The sequence below is a fragment of the Melanotaenia boesemani genome, chromosome 2 (assembly GCF_017639745.1).
Source record: "Melanotaenia boesemani isolate fMelBoe1 chromosome 2, fMelBoe1.pri, whole genome shotgun sequence".
NCBI lineage: Eukaryota > Metazoa > Chordata > Actinopteri > Atheriniformes > Melanotaeniidae > Melanotaenia > Melanotaenia boesemani.
In genome coordinates this window covers 40,784,554-40,809,250 of record NC_055683.1, presented here as the reverse complement: position 1 = coordinate 40,809,250, position 24,697 = coordinate 40,784,554, and the positions used below count along the sequence as shown (strand labels likewise).

The window sequence follows — 24,697 nt, the reverse complement described above, 5'->3', positions numbered from 1 at the left end:
AGTAAAATATAAATAAATATTACACAGTAAAATATAAATAAATACTACACAGTAAAATATAAATAAATATTACACAGTAAAATATAAATAAATACTACACAGTAAAATATAAATAAATATTACACAGTAAAATATAAATAAATACTACACAGTAAAATATAAATAAATATTACACAGTAAAATATAAATAAATACTACACAGTAAAATATAAATAAATATTACACAGTAAAATATAAATAAATACTACACAGTATTATGACTATACAGATAAGTTGTACAGTCTGACAGCAGTGGGGATGAAGGACCTGCGGTAGCTCCTTCCTACACTGACGGTGTCTCAGTCTGCTGCTGAAGGAGCTGCTCAGCCCCCCCACAGTGTGGTGCAGCGGGTGAGAGGTGGTGTCCATGATGGATGTGAGCTTGTCCAACATCCTCCTCTCACCCACCTCCTCCACAGAGTCCAGCGGGCGCTCCAGGACAGAGCTGGTCCTCCTGTCCAGCTTGTTCAGTCTCTTCCTGTCCCGGTCAGTGCTGCTCGCTCCCCAGCAGACAACAGCGTAGAGGACAGCAGAGGCTACCACAGAGACATAAAATGTCCTTAGCAGAGGCTACCACAGAGACATAAAATGTCCTTAGCAGAGGCTACCACAGAGTCATAAAATGTCCTTAGCAGAGGCTACCACATAGACATAAAATGTCCTTAGCAGAGGCTACCACAGAGACATAAAATGTCCTTAGCAGAGGCTACCACAGAGACATAAAATGTCCTTAGCAGAGGCTACCACAGAGACATAAAATGTCCTTAGCAGAGGCTACCACAGAGACATAAAATGTCCTTAGCAGAGGCTACCACAGAGACATAAAATGTCCTTAGCAGAGGCTACCACAGAGTCATAAAATGTCCTTAGCAGAGGCTACCACAGAGACATAAAATGTCCTTAGCAGAGGCTACCACAGAGTCATAAAATGTCCTTAGCAGAGGCTACCACAGAGACATAAAATGTCCTTAGCAGAGGCTACCACAGAGACATAAAATGTCCTTAGCAGAGGCTACCACAGAGACATAAAATGTCCTTAGCAGAGGCTACCAGAGTCATAAAATGTCCTTAGCAGAGGCTACCACAGAGTCATAAAATGTCCTTAGCAGAGGCTACCACAGAGACATAAAATGTCCTTAGCAGAGGCTACCACAGAGTCATAAAATGTCCTTAGCAGAGGCTACCACAGAGACATAAAATGTCCTTAGCAGAGGCTACCACAGAGTCATAAAATGTCCTTAGCAGAGGCTACCACAGAGACATAAAATGTCCTTAGCAGAGGCCTGCACACTCCAAAGGACCTCAGTCTCCTCAGGAGGTGGAGGCGACTCTGGCCCTTCTTGTACTTGGCGTCTGTGTGGTGTGACCAGTCCAGTTTACTGTTGAGGTGAACACCCAGGTACTTGAAACTGTCCACCAGGTCAATGTCCTTCCCCCGGATGTTCACCGGTGTGTGGGGTAGTGTCCTTCTCCGGAAGTCCATCACCATCTCCTTGGTCTTACTGGTGTTTAACACAGGTGGTTGCACTCACACCAGTCCACAAAGTCCATGATGACTGACCGGTACTCCAGCTCGTTCCCCTCAGACACACAGCCCACAATGGCTGAGTGGTCAGAGACCTTCTGGAGATGACAGCTGCTGGTGTTGTAGGTGAAGTCCGAGGTGTAGAGGGTGAAGAGGAACGGTGAGAGCACTGTTCCCTGAGGGGCCCCCGTGCTGCAGGACAGGGACCTTCTCCAGGCTGAGGCTCAGGTTAAAGATGAACCTGAGCACCTCACAGAGCTGGTCTGCACAGGTCCTGAGCAGCCTGATGCCATCTGGTCCTGCAGCTTTCCTGTTCTTCAGCCGCCTCAGTTCTCTCCTCACCTGGGCTGATATAAGGGAGAGGGGGGAGGTGGAGGGCAGTGGGGGGCTGGTGGTGGAGTCCATGGGTACCCTGGACTTATTTATTCATTCTTTTATTAAAAATCTTGGTGTTTTATTTGATCCTAACCTTAAATTTGACAGGCAGGTTGGTGCAGTAGTCCAGTCTAGCTTTTATCAGCTGAGGCTTATCAGCAGAATTAAACCTTAGTTTAGGATTAATCACGCTTTTATTTTCTCTAGACTGGACTACTGTAACTCCCCTTATTCTGGGATTGATCAATGTCTTCTGCGCCGTCTTCAGCTGATTCAGAACTCAGCTGCCCGCTTACTAACGGGTACTGGACGGCGGGAGCACATTACGCCAGTGCTGCCTTCACTGGCTGCCTGTTGCTTTTAGAATTTCTTTTAAACTCTTACTTTTGACTTTTAAATGTTTACATGGTCTAGCACCTCCTTATCTGTCCGAGTTGCTTCACCACCACCGTCCTGGTAGGGCACTGAGGTCGGAAAAGCAATTCAGGTTAGTAGTCCCGAGGACACGGTTAGTCACTCGGGGAGACGGAGCTTTCTCCGTGGTGGCTCCGAAACTTTGGAATGGACTTCCTCTCTCTGTGAGGTCTGCCAAAGATCTGAGTAATTTTAAATGTCTTTTGAAAACTTATCTCTTTACTTTGGCTTTTAACACTAGAGAGCAGGATCATTAGGCTAGGTCTTTTTATTTAATTATATTTTTATCTGTTATTTTACTGTTTTAAACTGCTTGTTTTATTGTGATTTGATGTTTTATTTGTTGTCATTTTATCTGTATAGCACTTTGGGTACCCTGGGGTATTAGAAGGTGCTATAGAAATAAAGGTTGATTGATTGATTGATTGGTGTGGAGTGGAGATGGGGGGTAGGTGAAAGTGAAGGTGGTCGGGGGAAGGGGATGGTAGACGCTGGACTGGGGGTGTGTGATATCTGAAGAGGAGGGAGGGGGGTTAGAATCAAATCTGTAAAAGAACAGATTTAAATCATTGGTCCAGCGCTGGTCTCCATCAGCTGTCCCTCTGGCACCACTCTGTCCAAATCCAGAGATCTCCTTCAGCCCTCTCCACACGTGTTATTCTGCTCCAGCTGCTCCTCCAGCTTCTTCCTGTAGCTGTCCTTGGCCCGCCTGATCTTGTCCTGGAGTTCATGCTGAACTCTCCTCTGCTCCTCTCTGTCCCCTGAAATGAAAGCCCTCTTCTTCTGGTTCAGCAGGACTTTAAGCTCAGGGGTCACCCAGGGTTTGTTGGAGAAACACCGCACCCTCCGGGTTGGCACAGTGTTCTCCACACAGAAGTTGATGTAGTCTGTGATGCTGTGGGTCAGGACATCAATGTCCTCTCCATGAGAGCTGCAGAGTGTCTCCCAGTCTGTGGTTTGGAAACAGTCTCTCAGTCTCTCATTCACCTCATTGGTCCACACTTTCACAGACTTCTTCTGTGCCAGCTGTCTTCTCACCCTGGGTGTGTATTCAGGGAGCAGATGTACGAGGTTGTGATCAGAGCGTCCAAGCGGGGGGAGGGGGGCGGAGGTGTATGCGTCCTTCACATTAGGGGGTTAGGGTGTGCGAGGTGTGATTGAAATCCCCGCTGATGAGCAGGAGGGACTGCGGGTGGCGAGTCTGCATCCGAGTCACTGCGCTGGTGCTCACAAGCAGCTGCTGCATCGGCCGAGGGAGGGATGTACACATTAAACAGTATAACGTGTGAAAACTCCCTCGGGAGGTAATACGGCCGCATACCCACAGCGAGTAACTCAATGTCCCTGGTGCAGAGTTGTTCCTTTACAGAGATGTGCGCCGGGTTGCACCATCTCTCGTTGACATACACCGCGAGTCCCCCGCCTTTCCTCTTACCACTCTCCGCCGCACTCCTATCCGCGCACGAAAGTTTGAATCCATCCAGGGAAACCACAGAGTCCGGAATAAGTCCATTCAGCCACATCTCCGTTAAACACATGAGGCTACATTCCCTGAACTCCCGCTGTAGCCGGGTCAGCGCCGTGAGCTCGTCAGTCTTGTTGGAGAGGGAACAAACGTTTCCCATAATCACAGAGGGTAAATATGGGCTGTACCTCCATTTCCTCTCCTGGAGCTTTCTTCCTGCTCTGCAGCCTCTTCTTTTTCTGCGTATCTCCGCGAGAATCTCCGGCTGGTCCCTGGTGTAAACAATAGAGCCGTGGCTGAAACCAAAGGTGTCCCCTGCCGAAGTTTGGAAAAGTGCCAAAAGAAGCAGAAGTCCAAATAGAAAAGTAAGAAAAGCAGGCTTCCCATGTGCAGAACTGCACCTGGTTCTGACTACTGTAAAGAAAAAAAGAAAACCATAGAACGTCTAAAAACCATAGAAAACACTAAAAAGAGGAAAAGAGGAGGCAGAGCTGCCGTAACACGCAACTGCTCGCACAGCGCCATTTTGTTTATCTGCTGTGTCTCAGACAGATGTAGTCAGGCTCAGGTGACGGGCAGGCTCACACATCTAGATCTGGTCCGATCTGGATGATCAGGGACAAAGTGCACACTTTCCTGGTGCTGAGCATAGACTGTATATAAAAGATGGGCGGAGCCTCCGTGACGTCACCCGTAGGTTTCCGAAGAGCAAAGTGAAAATCGTTGGGTGTTCAAACCATCGCCATCTTGGCAACGTCATGCGTGTCGTTAGTCCCGGAAAATCCAAAAATGGGCAAAGAGGTGGAGCTGAGAGTGAGACTGTGAAGGTGGGGGTGGATGATTGACACCCATCAAACTCCAAGCTGCCTGTAGCTAATAGCTAACTGAGCTAATCCCAAGCAACGGTAGCTAACCAGCTAACGTAGGTAGGTGGGCTAAAGCTAAGGTGTGCTGTTAGCCGGCTAAAATTCGCTGTTGTGCTACACTCTCCCTTCTTGCCGTGGATATTGGACATCAGCCACATTCACTAGCTCATCCGGGGGGGATCCCGAGGCGTTCTGAGGCCAGCCAAGAGATGTAGTCCATCCAGCGTGTCCTGGGTCTTCCCCAGGGCCTCTTACCGGTGGGACATGCCCACCTCACCAGGGAGGCGTCCAGGAGGCATCCTAACCAGATGCCCGAGCCACCTCATCTGGCTCCTCTCGATGTGGAGGAGCAGCGGCTCTACTCTGAGCCCCTCCTGGATCACCGAGCTTCTCACCCTATCTCTAAGGGAGAGCCCGGCCACCCTGCGGAGAAAACTCATTTCGGCCGCTTGTATTTGCAATCTTGTTCTTTCGGTCACTACCCACAGCTCGTGACTATAGGTGAGGGTAGGAACGTAGATCGACCAGTAAATCGAGAACTTTGCCTTTTGGCTCAGCTCCTTCTTCACCACGACAGACCGATGCAGAGTCCACATCACTGCAGACACCGCACCGCACCGGTCCTTTTCAGGCTGAGGACCATGGTCTCGGATTTGGAAGTGCTGATTCTCATCCCAGCCACTTCACACTCGGCTGTGAATCACTCCAGTGAGAGCTGAAGATCACGGCCCAACGAAGCCAATAGAACCACATCATCCGCAAAGAGCAGAGACCCAATCCTGAAGCCACCGAACCGGATCCCCTCAACACCTCGGCTGCACCTAGAAATTCTGTCCATAAAAGTTAGGAACAGAATCAGTGACAAAGGGCAGCCTTGGCAGAGTCCAACCTGCACGGGAAAAGATTCTGATTTACTGCCGGTGATGGGGACCAAGCTCTGACACTGGTCATACTGGGACTGAACAGTTCGTACAAGTAATCCATACTCCCGGAGTACCCCCCACAGGAGTCCCCAGGGGACATGGTCGAACACCTTCTCCAAGTCCACAAAGCACATGTAGACTGGTTGAGCAAACTCCCATGCCCCCTCCAAGAGCCTGGAGAGAGTGTAGAACTGGTCCACTGTTCCACAACTGGGATGAAACCACACTGCTCCTCCTCAAGCCGAGGTTCGACGATCCGACGGACCCTCCTCTCCAGCACCCCTGAATAGACCTTACCAGGGAGGCTGAGGAGTGTAATCCCCCTGTAGTTGGAGCACACCCTCCAGTCCCCCTTTTAGAAGAGGGGGTCCACCACCCCAGTCTGCCAGTCCAGGGGGACTGTCCCTGATGTCCACACGATACTGCAGAGGCGTGTCAGCCAAGACAGCCCTACAGCATCCAAAGTCTTAAGGAACACTCGGCAGACCTCATCCACCCCCTGGGCCTTGCCACCAAAGAGCTGTTTAACCACCTCAGCGACCTGAGCCCTAGAAATGGGAGAGCCAGCACCAGGGTCCCCAGACTCTGCTTCCTCATCGGAAGACGTGTTGGTGGTATTCCCCCAACCACCTCACAACGTCCCAAGTCGAGGTCAGCAGCCCCCAGTAGTACGTACATGTTAACTCACCTTAAGGACAGTAGAACATGTTCCTGTTAACTCACCTGGAAGTCAGTAGAACATACCTGTTAATTCACCTGGAGGAGAGTAGAACGTACCTGTTAACTCACCTGGAGGAGAGTAGAACGTACCTGTTAATTCACCTGGAAGACAGTAAAGTTCCTGTTAACTCACCTGGATGACAGTAGAATGTTCCTGTTAACTCACCTGGATGGAAGTAGAACATACCTGTTAACTCATGTTATGTTAATTAACATACCTGTTAATTCACCTGGAGGACAGTAGATAGTTCCTGTTAACTCACCTGGAGGAGAGTAGAACATACCTGTTAATTCACCTGGAGGACAGTAGAACATACCTGTTAACTCACCTGGAGGAGAGAGGAACATACCTGTTAATTCACCTGGAGGAGAGTAGAACATACCTGTTAATTCACCTGGAGGACAATAGAACATACCTGTTAACTCACCTGAAGGACAGTAGAACATACCTGTTAATTCACCTGGAGGACAGTAGAACATACCTGTTAATTCACCTGGAGGAGAGAGGAACATACCTGTTAACTCACCTGGAGGAGAGAGGAACATACCTGTTAATTCACCTGGAGGACAGTAGAACATACCTGTTAATTCACCTGGAGGAGAGTAGAACATACCTGTTAATTCACCTGGAGGACAGTAGAACATACCTGTTAATTCACCTGGAGGACAGTAGAACATACCTGTTAACTCACCTGGAGGAGAGAGGAACATACCTGTTAATTCACCTGGAGGAGAGTAGAACATACCTGTTAATTCACCTGGAGGAGAGTAGAACATACCTGTTAATTCACCTGGAGGACAGTAGAACATACCTGTTAATTCACCTGGAGGACAGTAGATAGTTCCTGTTAACTCACCTGGAGGAGAGTAGAACGTACCTGTTAATTCACCTGGAGGACAGTAGATAGTTCCTGTTACATCACCTGGAGGAGAGTAGAACGTACCTGTTAATTCACCTGGAGGACAGTAGAAAGTAATAAAATGTTTCATTGATCAGACATCATCCAATCAGACAAGATTCATTGATGGACAAGTAAACATTCATTCATTATTTCATCTGTAAAACTACTGAAGCTACATCAGTATAAACGTTTTCTGGTTCAGAGTCCTGCTCCAGAGTCCAGCTCCAGTCCTCATGTCTTCAATATTGACATATTGTACATGTTGCTGTAATCTTCTAAAGTGGTCCTGATCAATTGTTCTCAGCTTTCTGAAGCTTTCTGCCTTTAAAGTTGTTCTTTGGATATTTCCTGCTTTTTTCTCAGTTTCAGTCTGGTCCTGACTGTAATGAATGGGTGGAGGTGGTGAGAACCCAAATGCAGGCAGTCGAGACTGGAGGCAGAACTGTGCAGGTGACAATGGTTTATTTCTCACCAACTCATGACAGGGAACCACACAAAACAGGGATGAACCAAAAGGATCTGACCAGGGCAAACTGAAAACCACGGGGTATATAAACACAGAGGAGCAAACTGAGAACAGGTGAAGTGAATCAAAATAAAACCCGGTGAGCTAATGAGCCAGAGACAGAAAACACAGCACATGAGGAAAACAGGAAAAGTGAACTAAACGTGACAAACCCCAAAACCATAAACCAAAAATCAAGACCAAAACTAAAACATGACACAAACGATGATCTTAACAGAAAAATAAAGACAAAAAAACAGAACTAGAAACCAAGATCTAACCAGAACTAAACATGACCAACCAAAACCCTAAACCATGATCAACAGAAAGAAAACCTGAAAACCACAAACTATGAACCAAGATCAAAATCTAACACAAACCAAAACAGACCAAATCCAAACACAAGAACCATGACCAACACCATGAATTATGACACCTGATTACGGACCAATAACAGTCCACTCCATCCATCCATCATCCATCCATCCATCATCCATCCATCCATCCATCCATCCATCCATCCATCCATCCATCATCCATCCATCCATCCATCCATCCAATCACCCATCCATCCATCCATCCATCCATCCAATCACCCATCCATCCATCCATCCATCCATCCATCCATCCATCCATCCATCCATCCATCCATCCATCTATCCATCATCCATCCATCCATCCATCCATCATCTATCCATCCATCATCCATCCATCCATCCATCCATCCATCCATCCATCCATCCATCCATCCATCCATCCATCCAATCACCCATCCATCCATCCATCCATCCAATCACCCATCCATCCATCCATCCATCCATCCATCCATCATCCATCCATCATCCATCTTTCTCTGATGAAGACTATGGTTTTCCGGAGGTGTGGTGTAGTGGAGCTGACTGCAGGCAGACTTGTTCCGACATGAAATTGAAACCATTCCTGACATTCCTGAAGGTTTCTGTGTCCCAGCAGCTGCTGCTGTTGTTGTTATTCCAGGACTAAGCTGGAAAGGAGTCGGTCAGTCCCAGAGCCAGGACCCAGTAGCAGGTGGGGAATGGATTGCTGTGAGCCTAATTCTAGAATTACTCCACTGAGCCACATTGAGGCAGATTAGTGTGAGAGTACTTCTCCTCTGTTTAAAAACACTTAAATGTGACCCAGCTGATCTCGACGGGTAGAACAGAAAGTTAACATTTCATTCATGAAGGCAACGTCCGTGTAGTAATCTCACCCAAGCATCAGACTTTACACATGACAGACAGTCTGAGGCCAGAGCAGTAAAGGAGCCAAGCAGTGATACCGTGGGAGATCCAATCAGCTTCATGGATCATATTTCCAACAGAAACCACAGATGCTCAGCGCTGATGTTCTCTCCACTCAACAAGCGGAACCATAGAGGAATGCTCAGTAACTCACCTGTACAGGTGCTGTATAGGTTAATGTAAGAGCTCAGCCAGACTGGTCCTGGTCCACACTGTGCAACTCTGTAAAACATCAGGAAACATCTGCAGCAGATAGAAACCAAACATCAGCAACATCTAGTCAGAAGCAGATGGAGAGACGAGCACGTTTGTAAGCGTGCACTTGCGAACGTGCATGTGTGGCCATACAACAAGGAAGAAATGTGTGCCCCCAGACCGGAGCCCCCCGGCGTGACGGGGCAGGGGCACCGGGCAGCACAGGGCGACTGCGAGCCGGCCCAGCGGGCGCCCCACAGGCCCAAGGGCCACCCATTCCTCCCAGCAGAGCCCCGTCTGTTTAAATTGTCTTGTAAAATTGTGTGCCTTTCCTGTACTTTGAATGTTTTATTATTTGTTTGTACAGTGTCCTTGGGTGCCCTGAAAGGCGCTTTAAATAAAATGTATTATTATTATTATTATTATTATTATTATTAACCCCACGGGCCCCGACCGCCCCAGGTGAAACCACCGCCGGCCACGCCAACCCAACACCAAGGCTAGGCACCCCAGGGCCAAGAACATGTCCGTAGGTCCCACAACCACCCCCATATCCTCTTTACTCTCCACAAAAAAACCCTCTTTACCCGATCCTTACCCATCTAGTTTGTGACTGCCTCTCATTTAGAATTTCCTTTAAAATTTTACTTTTTACTTTTAAATGTTTAAATGGGCTGGCTCCTCCCCATCGGTCTGAGCTCCTGCACCATCACCATCCTGGTAGAGCTCTGAGGTCTGGCTAACAGCACTGAAAAGACGACAAAGAGAACCAGATTCTGATCAGATGATTTAGTTCCACCATAAAATAGCTGTTAAACAGGTGATAATATTAATCAGTGTACTAATTCAAATAAAAAGAGACAATCCTATTTTATTTATAAAGCACTTTATAACAAAAACGGTGGACAGAAGTACTGTAGACAAGAATAAAAGCACAGAGCAAAATCAAATAAGTTAGTTAAAAGTTAAAACATCAAAACAAAAGCTAAATGTCCACAACTCAAGAGTGAGAGGAAGCCAGTGAGAACAGGTGAGTATAAATCATGAAAGGTACGCAGAGGCAGGTTGTTCCACAAAAAGCAGAAGCCCAATCTCCTCAGAGTTTACGCCTGGTTCTCGCCACCATCAAAGTTTGATTGTCAGTGGGCGGGGCTTGCCCACTGGGCTCCGCCTATAGTGCTGTTTCCCACATCAGTCATTCTTCTTCTTTGGTTTCTGCCTTTTCTTTCTTCTTCAGTTTGTTCTGCTGGTGGAAAACAGAAAGGATGCTGAAGTTGTGGTGAAAGTAGAGAAGTTATCTTCTGCTTGGATCAGACTGATGTGGGTCAGTTCTGCTTCAGCAGAGCAGGTCCAGAGTGTCAGCGGGTTCTGGTTCCAAACAAACCAACAAACAAGGACAAAAACTCCAAACAACCTGATTATCTGACCAGAACATGGTCCACATCTGGATTCCAGACCTGTACCTGAAACATGGGTACCAAAAGTAGTCCAGATCAGGTCTGAAAGGCAGAACCACAAAGTACCAGGAAACCAGACCAGATGAGATACAGAGCTGGGTCTAAAAGACCCCAGAGACTCAAAACCCTAGAAAAAGTTGCAAACTAGAGAAAAGATGCTGATCTTCACACAGATGTCTTCTCTCTCTTAGGAGGCCGCGGATCACAGCAGACCTTTGACCCCTCACCTTCAGAGGCATCGATTGGAGGGGGCAGGGCCTGCAGAGCAGAGGGTGGTCATGGCAGCAAAGTCCTCCCTGATCAGCAGAGGTGAGTCCAGCTGGACAGAACTCTGATAAATCCTTTTTAACCAGAAGTTACAAACCTTCAGATTGTTCTGATCTTGGTAAAAGTTGAAGCTGGATTTCATCAGAACTTTAGAAAAGATAAAAACGTCAAGTTGTGAGAACAGTTCTGACCTGGTCTCAGTGTGAGCCTTCAAGTTTTCTGATACCTGCAGGTCTTGATGTGACTTGGCTGTAATAACATCTGGAACTGCTCTTTCAGGTCTGGGTCTGGTCCTGGTGGAGTTTGAGTATGAGTATGAGGGTCGGGATGGGGAGCTCGTCTCCATCAAACCCAACGAGCGCTATGTCCTGCTGGCTAAGACCAACGACCACTGGTGGCAGGTCCAGAATGACCACAGCTCCAAGCCCTTCTACATTCCGGCCAATTACGTCAAAGAGCTACCAGGAAACTTCCCCTGCCCTCTGGACTTTGCTGAGCCACCCTGTCCTAAACCGGTGCCACATCCTGTAGTGGCCCCTGTCCCTGTTCCAGTTCCCGTCCCTGTACCAAAGCCTCTGGAAGAACCCAGATCCAAACCAGGTGATGAGGTAACAATCCGCCTCAGACCCGATGCTTCTACCATGTTCCACAAGAAAGAGAACCGTATGTCCACATTTGGATTCCCGCTGGACTTACAGGACAAAGCAGCTCAGGTGCCATCATCTAGACACTCCAGCAACCTTCCTGCTGGTTCTGCAGAGGCCGGGTCTACAGTGTCCAGCAGAACTGCAAACATGGCTGACATGAGGAAGCAGTCCCCCCTGGAGGACCACAGGGACTCTGAGAAGCCCAGAGTTCCCAGTTTCAGTCCAGCAGATCCCCAATCCATATCCCGACCCCAGCCCATTCCAGTGGAGATGCCGGTAGTCCCCCCACACAACAACCTCCGCAACATGTCCCTATCACCTAAGGAGATTCCAGCAAAGTCTGAGAATGAGGAGGAGGAGGAAATGGTTGAGGAGGACATGAGCATTGAGGAGAGCAGCGAGGAGGAGGAGTCACAGAGGGAGGAAGACTCAAACCACATCTATGAGTCCATCCAGGACCTGAACCTAGACCTGGATGCTCTGGTTGGAGGAAATCAGTGTCCAGGACCACCACCTGAGTCTGCACCCGCTCCACCTCCTCTACCCACCACAAAGGTATGACACCTGTGACACCTTCAGGTCTTTCTAAAACAACTGTTAGTCAGGTTCTGAACCAGAAACCAAACAGCTTCAGAATTTCATCAGATCCCATGATGTTCTGGTTCTGAGAGAACCACAAACTCAGAGTTTATCAGACGGTGAAAATAGTTTAGCTACAGTTCTTTTACAGTTCTGTTACTGTTCAGCTGCAGTTCTGTTAGAGTTCTGTTAGAGTTCTGTTAGAGTTCTCCTACAGTCCACCTACTGTTCTGCTACAGTGCTGTTACAGCTCAGCTACAGTTCTGTTAAAGTTCTGTTAGAGTTCTCCTACAGTTCTGCTACAGTCCACCTACTGTTCTGCTACAGTTCAGCTACAATTCAGCTACAGTTCTACTATAGTTCAGCTACAGTGCTGTTACAGCTCAGCTACAGTTCTGTTAGGGTTCTGCTAGAGTTCTGCTAGAGTTCAGTTACAGTTCTGATAAAGTTCTGTTAAAGTTCTGTTAGAGTTCTGCTACAGTTCTACTACAGTCCACCTACTGTTCTGCTACAGTTCTGTTACTGTTCAGCTACAGTTCTACTACAGTTCTATTATATTTCAGCTACAGTTCTGCTACAGTTCTGCTACAGTTCTGGTATAGTTCAGCTACAGTTCTTTTACGGGTCAGTTACAGTTCTGTTAGAGTTATGCCAGATGAATGGATGGATGGTTGATGCCAGCTATGTATAGGTAGACTAGGTACATTTATGCACTGTACATGTAGATTAGTTACATGTAGGCTAGGTACAAGTAGGCTATGTATATGTAGCATAAAGACATGTAGGCTAGTTATGTGTAGACTAGGTACATGTAGACTAGGTACATGTAGGCTATGCATATGTAGGATAAAGACATGTAGGCTAGTTATGTGTAGACTAGGTACATGTAGGCTAGGTACATGTAAGCTATGTATATGTAGGCTAGTTTTGTGTAGGCTAGGTATATGTATTCTATGTAAATATAGGCTATGTACATGTGGACTGGGTACATTTAGGCTATGTATATGTAGGCTATGTACATATAGGCTAGGTATATTTAGGGTATGTACATGTAGGCTATGTATATGTAGGTTTGGTACATTTAGGCTATGTATATGTAGGTTAGGCACATTTAGGCTATGTATATGCGGGCCATATACATATAGCCTATGTATATGTAGGCTATGTTCATGTAGGCTAGGTATATGGAGGTTATGTACATGTAGGCAAGGTAAATTTAGGCTATGTATAGGTAGGCTATGTATATGTTGGCTATGTATATGTAGGCTATGTACATGTAGGCTTTGTACATGTAGGCTATGTGATCTGGATTTCCCCGCTGGTGTGACAGCGGTGGAGCATCGTCAGACAAGGATATCCATGTGGGATCGTCTGATCGGATCAATGAAAGTGAGCAGAGGTCTGCTGGAACTAATTTCAGAGCTGTTTCCTGTATCACGGACTTGGGAAGACCTGCAGACCTGAAGCAGCCCCAGCCAGCATCTTAATTTACATTATTGGTTTTTGGTTGTTTCAATCATTTAGATTTTCATTTATTATACAAACTTTATTTGTTTAAAATAATTATAGTTCAAATATTTGAATCTGATCTATATTTTAAATATGAATTTTGTGTAAATAATTATTATTTATCTGTTTATTTTAGGATTTTCCCATTTTCTCCACCTAAAAATATTTAATCTAAAGGCTAAATGTGAGAGAACGTTTCTGGTTTGGGGTGATTTAGCAGCAAGTTCTGATCACCAGGTTCTGATCAGTATTGGGTCTTGTACTGAAGGTAGTTTACAGGCTTTCTGTGGGTTGTGATGTCAAAGCAGGATGTGATGAGGTCAGCAGGATGTGGTGATGTCGCTGCAGACAGGATATGTTTAGGGTCAGACAGGAAACTGTGAGAGGACGGAGCTGCAGCGACACCTGCAGATCAGACTGAGAACCGGTCCAGTAACCTGACACCTGAGAGGGAGTGTGTGAACTGGTTGGACTGGTTTGGAACTGAAGTCTCTTTGTGCAGAAAAGTTCACTTTAATAGATTTAACTTTAACTTTCAGACAGTTTAAACACAGTGAAGTCCCAATGTGGTGTTTCTACCAGGAAAACAGTTCTCATCCAGTTTGGATCCAGCCTCATTTCTACATATTTCCAAGAAAAAAGGAAACAGCTGATTTACTGAAACATGTCCAGCTTTTGATTCAGAACCAGAGTTGGTCCAGTTCTACGGATCATATCTAATAATAAAAATAACAATAATAACAGTGATAATTAATAGAAAATTATAAATAATAATAATATTACATATTTATGATGCACTTTGCATTAAAGAAATGTCAAACTGCTGCAGACTAAGAAGATAAAGACCAATAACAGGATATAAAAACAAAGAAAGAGACCTGTCTCTGCAGAGGACGTGAGGACGTTGGAAGGGTGCTGTCTCTGCCGGATTCCAGGACTCTGTGAGGACGCTGGAAGGGTCCTGTCTCTGCCGGGTTCCAGGACTCCGTGAGGACGTTGGAAGGGTCCTGTCTCTGCCGGGTTACAGGACAGGACAGGATCATATCTTTTTTTATCTAATAATAAAAATAACAATAATAACAGTGATAATTAATAGAAAATTAAAAATAATAATAATATTACATATTTATGATGCACTTTGCATTAAGAAATGTCAAACTGCTGCAGACTAAGAAGATAAAGACCAATAACAGGATATAAAAACAAAGAAAGAGACCTGTCTCTGCAGAGGACGTGAGGACGTTGGAAGGGTGCTGTCTCTGCCGGGTTACAGGACTCCGTGAGGACGTTGGAAGGGTGCTGTCTCTGCCGGGTTACAGGACTCCGTGAGGACGTTGGAAGGGTCCTGTCTCTGCCGGGTTACAGGACTCCGTGAGGACGTTGGAAGGGTCGTGTGTGTGTGTTAGTAAATATGTGTAGGGATTGTAGGGATGTGAGGGATTAACAGTTTTAGGCTTTATTAACTAAGGACATGATCAATAACTTGTCATGTTCCCATCCTGCCCAGACTGAAATCCAGCGAGTATGAAACAGACTTGTGTACACACACACACACATATATACACACACACACACACTCTTCCCCACACACTTATATAGTGCTTTTTCAGTCAGCTTGACCACTCAAAGAGCTTTACACTACATATCACATTCACACACACACACACACACACACCCACCCCAATAGGCACATGAGGGTGTGAATGTGGGGTTAGGTGTCTTGCCCAAGGACACTTAGACATCTAGTAGTCAGGGTTGGCCTGGAATCGATCTACCGACCTTCAGGTTGGAAGACAACTGCTCTTTCTCCTGAGCTAAGCCGTCCCAAATGACTGGAGGAGCTACTCAGACAGACTGGTTTCATAGTGAAAGGAGGGTGGGGGCGGTGCCACACGGTGCACTGAGCCAGGGGGCGTGGTCACAGTGTGTGTGTGTGTGTGGGGGGGGGGGGGGGGGGGGGGGGGCGGAGCTTACAGCTGCTGTAGAGATCTGCAGCCTGACAGCATGAAGCAGCTTCACTTCCACACGGATCATGAACAGAACCAGAACCTGTGACGGAGGACTCAGACAAGGAGAGGTGCATTCTGGGTAAGTCCACATGTTCTGATCCAGCCTGGACCAGCAGTAGTTCATCCTGAAACAGAAACCGGAGGAAGTTTGGGTTGAAAAAGCAGCTCACACAGAAGAAGATGGTGATGATCTCCTTCCTCTTCGGGATAATGTGTAACTCAAGTCTCATGTTGGCAAGTGAGTCTGTTAAACTTTCAGAGGAGGAAAACCTGATCCTGGACTCGGCTCGGGTCACATGATCCCCAGCAGCAGCAAGGAAATCCAGCTCTTCATCTAACAGGATATTTCCTGGAACATCTGCAAACCTTTGTGTTTGGATTTCACACAAAATTAGAAAACTGTTCGTAAATAAATAAAGTTCAAAGAGGAACTAAAGCAGCATCGTCATCATCATTGTCGTCGTCATGGTTGCGTGTGGATGTTGCTAATAGAAAGGGGGGGGAGCCTGACACACTGATGGTTGCGGGGGCAGATGGCTGACACTGCAGCTGCACATCAGCTGATTTCAGAAGGATTTCCTGATCAGAGATCAATAACGTCATTGATCAGTCTTCTCACAGTCCGGTTCTGACTGATTCCAGGTTCCCCTGAAGCTCTGGAGGTTTATTTACAGAAACAGAAAGATCAGTTTCTTCCAGCTGATCAATAACTTTGATCAGTTGCACCAGGGACTGGTTCTGTGTCCTGAGGCTACTGATCCGGTGTGTGTGTCCATCTCCATAGTTACATATCAGTCGTCAGGATAAACCAGGTGCTTTGTTTAATTTGATTTTTGGTCCAGTCTGACCGGTCCAGAGCAGGTTCTGGTCCCAGATCAGTTTGGTTAGGATTCCAGTCTGTCATCAGGTCTTGGTAATCCCCTGATCCAGCGACAGTGGTTTGGAGCTCCTGGGCTGGTTTAGTCTTGGTCTCGACTGAGTCCCTCATTTAGTCCTGGTCTGGACCCAGTCTCTGGTTTAGTCCTGATCTGGACCCAGTCTCTGGTTTTGTCCTTGTCTGGACTGAGTCCGTGGTTTAGTCCTGATCTGGACCTAGTCTCTCGTTTAGACCTGGGCTGGACCCCACTCTCTGGTTTATTCCTTGTCTGGACTGAGTCTGTGATTTAGTCCTGGTCTAGCATGAGTCACTGGTTTAGTCCTGGTCTGGATACAGTCTCTGGTTTAGTCCTGGTCTGAACCCAGTGTCTGGTTTAGTCCTGTCTTGCCCCAGTCTCTGGTTTAATCCTGGTATAGATTGAGTCTCTGGTTTAGTCCTGTTCTGTTACCATTCTCCAGTTTAGTCCTATTCTGGACTGAGTCTGTGATTTAGTCCTTGTCTAGACTGAGTCTCTGGTTTAGTCCTGTTCTAGAATGAGTCCCTGGTAAGACTGGTTCTCTGGTTTAGCCCTGGTCTAGCATGAGTCACTGGTTTAGTCCTGGTCTGGATACAGTCTCTGGTTTAGTCATGGTCTGAACCCAGTGTCTGGTTTAGTCCTGTCTTGCCCCAGTCTCTGGTTTAGTCTTGGTCTAGACTGAGTCTCTGGTTTAGTCCTGTTCTGGACTGAGTCCCTGGTTGGACTAAGTCTGATTTAGTCCTGGTCTGGACCCAGTCTCTGGTTTAGTCATCTTCTGGACCCATTCTCTGGTTTAGTCATCTTCTGGACCCAGTCCCTGGTTTAGTCTTGGGCTGGACCCAGTCTCTAGTTTAGTCCTGTTCTGGACCCAGTTTCTCTTTTAGTCCTGTTCTGGGCCCAGTCTCTGGTTTAGTCTTGTTCTGGACCCAGTCCCTGGTTTAGTCCTGGTCTAAACCCAGTCTCTGGTTTAATGCTAGACTAGACTGAGTCTCTGGTTTAGTCTGTTCTGGACCAAGTCTCTGGTTTAGTCCTGGTCTAGACTGAGTCTCTGGTTTAGTCTTGTTCTGGATTGTGTCTCTGGTTTAGTCCTGGTCTACACTGAGTCTCTCTTTTAGTCCTGGTCTAGACCCAGTCTCTGGTTTAGTCTTGTTCTGGACTGAATCACTGGTTTAGTCCTGAAATCGGACCCAGTCCCTGGTTGAGTCCTGGTCTGAACCCAGTGTCTGGTTTAGTACTGGTCTTGACCCACCCTCTGGTTTACTCCTGGTTTAGACTGAGTCTCTGGATTTGTTCTGGTCTAGAGTGAGTCCCAGGTTTAGTTCTGTTTTGGACCCAGCTTTGGACGCCTCGATGAGGAGGTGCTCTGGGATGACCATCGGGACTCGGCCGCCTTTGTCCGAGCCAGTAATTTGCTGGTCTATGCTGAGCCGCTAGTCCAGGCAGCCACAGCTGGGCATCCTCCCGTCAGAGAAGACCTGGAAACGGTTGGATAAAACCAGACCGGTACTGTTGGAGGCTTTCCTGGGGTGACAGACCACCTCAGACCAAGATGGCGGATGTAGCGGCATGGAGCTGGAAGGTCGGGGCGAAGTAGCAGGATCCCAAGGCATGGTGCATCGACCAGTGCCGTCGGGGAGACCAGCTGGAGGTTCAAGGGTTAAAACTGCATTTCAAAGGAAGTCCTGGCTGAGATCAGCAGCAGGAAACACAAAGATTTAATTTACAAGCAGATTATAAAAACAAGGCTTGCAGGTTGGATTTAGTTCAGTTTCCATGTTTCAGGGATAAAATCCTGACTATTGATGTAATACGTCGTCTGTCCTCAGTCATCATGAAGAGCTGTCCTTTCAAGGCCTGACTTTCTCTCTCTCTCTCTCTCTCTCTCTCTCTCTCTCTCTCTCTCTCTCTGTAGGAAAACTGCTCGCTTGGCCCTAACTTGCCCATCTATGCTAACATCTCTCTGAAGAAAAGTCAGATCTCTGTTTCTGGCCTTCCCTGCTCTCCTCCTTCAGACAGCGCCTCCTCACTGTCTGGCCACACCCTCTCAACAAGCCCCTCCTCCAGCATGATAAGCTCCGCCTCCCCCCTCAGCCCACAGGATGGATGGCAGGTGAGAAGGTCCACCACATGTATGAATGAAGTGATGTCTGCAGACAGAGAGATCATGAAGAGAACATTGTGAGAGATGATCTGAATAAAATGAGACAGCATGAAGACCAGAACCAGGACTTTGATCAGGTTGACCAAGTCCTGCACGTGCACATCCAGGCTGGATGTGCACATGCAGAACTTGGATGGCTTTTAGGACAGTATGAGTCCATGGTGGACCCAGTTGGATGAATGGTGGACAGGTTTCTGAGTTTCTGTTCACCTCCAGCTACTGCTGCTCACAGCACTGATGAAAGATTGATCAGGTGTAACCAGAACCCACCAGGTGAGGTCCACCAGGATCAGGTGACCCGTTCCAGGATGCTGAGGAACGGATGATGCTTCACTGCCTTGCTCACAGGCAATTCAACGAAACTAGTTACCCAAAGACTTGTTATTATTATACTTGTATATTATATTATATTATATTATATGATATTAAGAGGAAAGTTTGAAAGTTTCAATATTTAATTTACAACAAAGCTGAAAGTGATCTGCATGTGTCCAAGAGAGCTAAAAAAAAATAAATACACCCTCTTTGAAGGTCTCAAGGAAACACAGAGATGTACTTATTCCCAGGTCTGAAGCTAGCAGCGATGCTAATGCTAACTATGACTGATTTCATACTTATTGATTACACACAGTGCACAGTGGTGGGAACTGATGATGTATTCTGTCAGGTCTGATCTATACATAATCCCCAGAGTTAAACCCCAGGATTAAACCCCAGAGTTAAACCCTAGGCTTAAACCCCAGAGTTAAACCCCAGAGTTGAACCCTTGGATTAGAACCCAGACTGTATCAGGTTAACATGACACTTTAATTTTAGTTCTGTTCAGTTAGGATCAGGGATATTTTCTATTTCTTTTTCTACTGTTTTTAATTTAAATGCAATTAAATGCATTTTTCCAAATGTTACTACAGCTGAGTTTATATTAATGATAAATTTTAAGTCAATAAGTTTTATTTTTAAGTTTTATTGGACTGGGATCTGACATCTGGTGTGATGTAACATCAGGTGTTATGTGACATCAGGTGTGATGTGACATCGGGTGTGACGTGAGATCAGGTGTGATGTGTCATCAGGTGTTATGTGACATCAGGTGTGATGTGACATCGGGTGTTATGTGACATCAGGTGTTATGTGACATCAGGTGTTATGTGACATCGGGTGTGACGTGAGATAAGGTGTGATGTGTCATCGGGTGTTATGTGACATCAGGTGTGATGTGACATCGGGTGTGATGTGAGATCAGGTGTGATGTGTCATCGGGTGTTATGTCACATCAGGTGTGATGTGACATCGGGTGTGATGTGAGATCAGGTGTGATGTGTCATCGGGTGTTATGTGACATCAGGTGTGATGTGACATCAGGTGTGATGTGACATTGGGTGTTATGTGACATCGGGTGTTATGTGACATCAGGTGTGATGTGTCATCGGGTGTTATGTGACATCAGGTGTTATGTGACATCGGGTGTGACGTGAGATCAGGTGTGGTGTGACATCAGGTGTTATGTTACATCAGGTGTGATGTGACATCGGGTGTTATGTGACATCGGGTGTTATGTGACATCAGGTGTGATGTGTCATCGGGTGTTATGTGACATCAGGTGTGATGTGACATTGGGTGTTATGTGACATCAGGTGTGATGTGACATCAGGTGTGGTGTGACATCAGGTGTGGTGTGACATCAGGTGTGATGTGACATCAGGTGTTATGTGACATCAGGTGTTATGTGACATCAGGTGTGACGTGAGATCAGGTGTGATGTGTCATCAGGTGTTATGTGACATCAGGTGTGATGTGACATCAGGTGTGATGTGACATCAGGTGTTATGTGACATCAGGTGTGATGTGACATTGGGTGTTATGTGACATCAGGTGTGATGTGACATCAGGTGTGGTGTGACATCAGGTGTGGTGTGACATCAGGTGTGATGTGACATCAGGTGTTATGTGACATCAGGTGTTATGTGACATCAGGTGTGACGTGAGATCAGGTGTGATGTGTCATCAGGTGTTATGTGACATCAGGTGTTATGTGACATCGGGTGTTATGTGACATCAGGTGTGATGTGTCATCGGGTGTTATGTGACATCAGGTGTGATGTGACATTGGGTGTTATGTGACATCAGGTGTGATGTGACATCAGGTGTGGTGTGACATCAGGTGTGGTGTGACATCAGGTGTGATGTGACATCAGGTGTTATGTGACATCAGGTGTTATGTGACATCGGGTGTGACGTGAGATCAGGTGTGATGTGTCATCGGGTGTTATGTGACATCGGGTGTTATGTGACATCGGGTGTGACGTGAGATCAGGTGTGATGTGACATCAGGTGTGATGTGACATCAGGTGTGATGTGTCATCAGGTGTTATGTGACATCAGGTGTGATGTGACATCAGGTGTGATGTGACATCTGGTGTTATGTGACATCAGGTGTTATGTGACATCAGGTGTTATGTGACATCGGGTGTGACGTGAGATAAGGTGTGATGTGTCATCGGGTGTTATGTGACATCGGGTGTGACGTGAGATCAGGTGTGATGTGACATCAGGTGTGATGTGACATCGGGTGTGACGTGACATCAGGTGTGATATGACATCAGGTGTGATGTGACATCAGGTGTGGTGTGACATCAGGTGTGATGTGACATCGGGTGTGATGTGAGATCAGGTGTGATGTGTCATCGGGTGTTATGTGACATCAGGTGTGATGTGACATCGGGTGTGATGTGACATCAGGTGTGATGTGTCATCGGGTGTTATGTGACATCAGGTGTGATGTGACATCAGGTGTGATGTGACATCGGGTGTTATGTGACATCGGGTGTTATGTGACATCAGGTGTGATGTGTCATCGGGTGTTATGTGACATCGGGTGTTATGTGACATCGGGTGTTATGTGACATCGGGTGTGACGTGAGATCAGGTGTGGTGTGACATCAGGTGTTATGTTACATCAGGTGTGATGTGACATCGGGTGTTATGTGACATCGGGTGTTATGTGACATCAGGTGTGATGTGTCATCGGGTGTTATGTGACATCAGGTGTGATGTGACATTGGGTGTTATGTGACATCAGGTGTGGTGTGACATCAGGTGTGGTGTGACATCAGGTGTTATGTAACATCAGGTGTGATGTGACATCGGGTGTAACGTGAGATCAGGTGTGATGTGAGATCAGGTGTGATGTGTCATCAGGTGTTATGTGACATCAGGTGTGATGTGACATCAGGTGTGATGTGACATCGGGTGTTATGTGACATCGGGTGTGACGTGAGATCAGGTGTGATGTGTCATCGGGTGTTATGTGACATCGGGTGTGACGTGAGATCAGGTGTGATGTGACATCAGGTGTGATGTGACATCGGGTGTTATGTGACATCGGGTGTTATGTGACATCAGGTGTGATGTGACATCGGGTGTTATGTGACATCAGGTGTGATGTGACATCGGGTGTTATGTGACATCAGGTGTGATGTCACATCAGGTGTTATGTGACATCGGGTGTTATGTGACATCGGGTGTGATGTGACATCGGGTGTTATGTGACATCGGGTGTGATGTGTCATCAGGTGTGATGTGACATCAGGTGTGATGTGACATCGGGTGTGACGTGAGATCAGGTGTGATGTGTCATCAGGTGTTATGTCACATCAGGTGTGATGTGACATCGGGTGTTATGTGACATCGGGTGTGACGTGAGATCAGGTGTGACGTGACATCAGGTGTGATGTGAGATCAGGTGTGATGTGACATCAGGTGTTATGTGACATCGGGTGTTATGTGACATAGGGTGTGATGTGACATCGGGTGTTATGTGACATCAGGTGTTATGTGACATCGGGTGTGATGTGACATCAGGTGTGATATGACATCAGGTGTGATGTGACATCAGGTGTTATGTTACATCAGGTGTGATGTGACATCAGGTGTTATGTTAGATCAGGTGTGATGTGACATCAGGTGTTATGTTACATCAGGTGTGATGTGACATCAGGTGTTGTGTGACATCAGGTGTTGTGTGACATCAGGTGTTATATGACGTTGGGTGTTATGTGACATCGGGTGTTATGTGACATCAGGTGTGATGTGACATCGGGTGTGATGTGACATCAGGTGTTATGTTACATCAGGTGTGATATGACATCAGGTGTGTTATGTTACATCAGGTGTGATATGACATCAGGTGTTATGTTACATCAGGTGTGATGTGACATCAGGTGTTGTGTGACATCAGGTGTGACGTGAGATCAGGTGTTATGTGACATCGGGTGTTATGTGACATCAGGTGTGATGTGACATTGGGTGTTATGTGACATCAGGTGTGATGTGACATCAGGTGTGGTGTGACATCAGGTGTGGTGTGACATCAGGTGTGATGTGACATCAGGTGTTATGTGACATCAGGTGTTATGTGACATCAGGTGTGACGTGAGATCAGGTGTGATGTGTCATCAGGTGTTATGTGACATCAGGTGTGATGTGACATCAGGTGTGATGTGACATCAGGTGTTATGTTACATCAGGTGTGATCTGACATCGGGTGTTATGTGACATCGGGTGTTATGTGACATCAGGTGTGATGTGTCATCGGGTGTTATGTGACATCAGGTGTGATGTGACATTGGGTGTTATGTGACATCAGGTGTGATGTGACATCAGGTGTGGTGTGACATCAGGTGTGGTGTGACATCAGGTGTGATGTGACATCAGGTGTTATGTGACATCAGGTGTTATGTGACATCGGGTGTGACGTGAGATCAGGTGTGATGTGTCATCGGGTGTTATGTGACATCGGGTGTTATGTGACATCGGGTGTGACGTGAGATCAGGTGTGATGTGACATCAGGTGTGATGTGACATCAGGTGTGATGTGACATCGGGTGTGACGTGAGATCAGGTGTGATGTGTCATCAGGTGTTATGTGACATCAGGTGTGATGTGACATCAGGTGTGATGTGACATCTGGTGTTATGTGACATCAGGTGTTATGTGACATCAGGTGTTATGTGACATCGGGTGTGACGTGAGATAAGGTGTGATGTGTCATCGGGTGTTATGTGACATCGGGTGTGACGTGAGATCAGGTGTGATGTGACATCAGGTGTGATGTGACATCGGGTGTGACGTGACATCAGGTGTGATATGACATCAGGTGTGATGTGACATCAGGTGTGGTGTGACATCAGGTGTGATGTGACATCGGGTGTGATGTGAGATCAGGTGTGATGTGTCATCGGGTGTTATGTCACATCAGGTGTGATGTGACATCGGGTGTGATGTGACATCAGGTGTGATGTGTCATCGGGTGTTATGTGACATCAGGTGTGATGTGACATCAGGTGTGATGTGACATCGGGTGTTATGTGACATCGGGTGTTATGTGACATCAGGTGTGATGTGTCATCGGGTGTTATGTGACATCGGGTGTTATGTGACATCGGGTGTTATGTGACATCGGGTGTGACGTGAGATCAGGTGTGGTGTGACATCAGGTGTTATGTTACATCAGGTGTGATGTGACATCGGGTGTTATGTGACATCGGGTGTTATGTGACATCAGGTGTGATGTGTCATCGGGTGTTATGTGACATCAGGTGTGATGTGACATTGGGTGTTATGTGACATCAGGTGTGGTGTGACATCAGGTGTGGTGTGACATCAGGTGTTATGTAACATCAGGTGTGATGTGACATCGGGTGTAACGTGAGATCAGGTGTGATGTGAGATCAGGTGTGATGTGTCATCAGGTGTTATGTGACATCAGGTGTGATGTGACATCAGGTGTGATGTGACATCGGGTGTTATGTGACATCGGGTGTGACGTGAGATCAGGTGTGATGTGTCATCGGGTGTTATGTGACATCGGGTGTTATGTGACATCGGGTGTGACGTGAGATCAGGTGTGATGTGACATCAGGTGTGATGTGACATCGGGTGTTATGTGACATCGGGTGTTATGTGACATCAGGTGTGATGTGACA

The 24,697-nt window shown here is 46.7% G+C and overlaps 2 protein-coding genes across 3 annotated transcripts in view; both read left to right on the top strand.

Annotated features, from left to right (window-relative positions):
- LOC121651305 overlaps window positions 1–24,697 on the top strand; it is a 543,600-nt gene that overhangs the window by 290,248 nt on the left and 228,655 nt on the right. The window lies entirely within an intron of this gene.
- The window catches only part of LOC121651301 (rho GTPase-activating protein 27-like), a 56,544-nt gene that overhangs the window by 14,001 nt on the left and 17,846 nt on the right, over window positions 1–24,697 (top strand). The window contains exons 2-4 of the mRNA XM_042003384.1: window positions 10,840–10,957; window positions 11,195–12,117; window positions 18,465–18,662. Of these exons, the coding sequence (XP_041859318.1) occupies window positions 10,927–10,957; window positions 11,195–12,117; window positions 18,465–18,662 (1,152 nt within the window). The 5' untranslated portion in view covers window positions 10,840–10,926. The remainder of the gene's footprint in view (window positions 1–10,839; window positions 10,958–11,194; window positions 12,118–18,464; window positions 18,663–24,697) is intronic.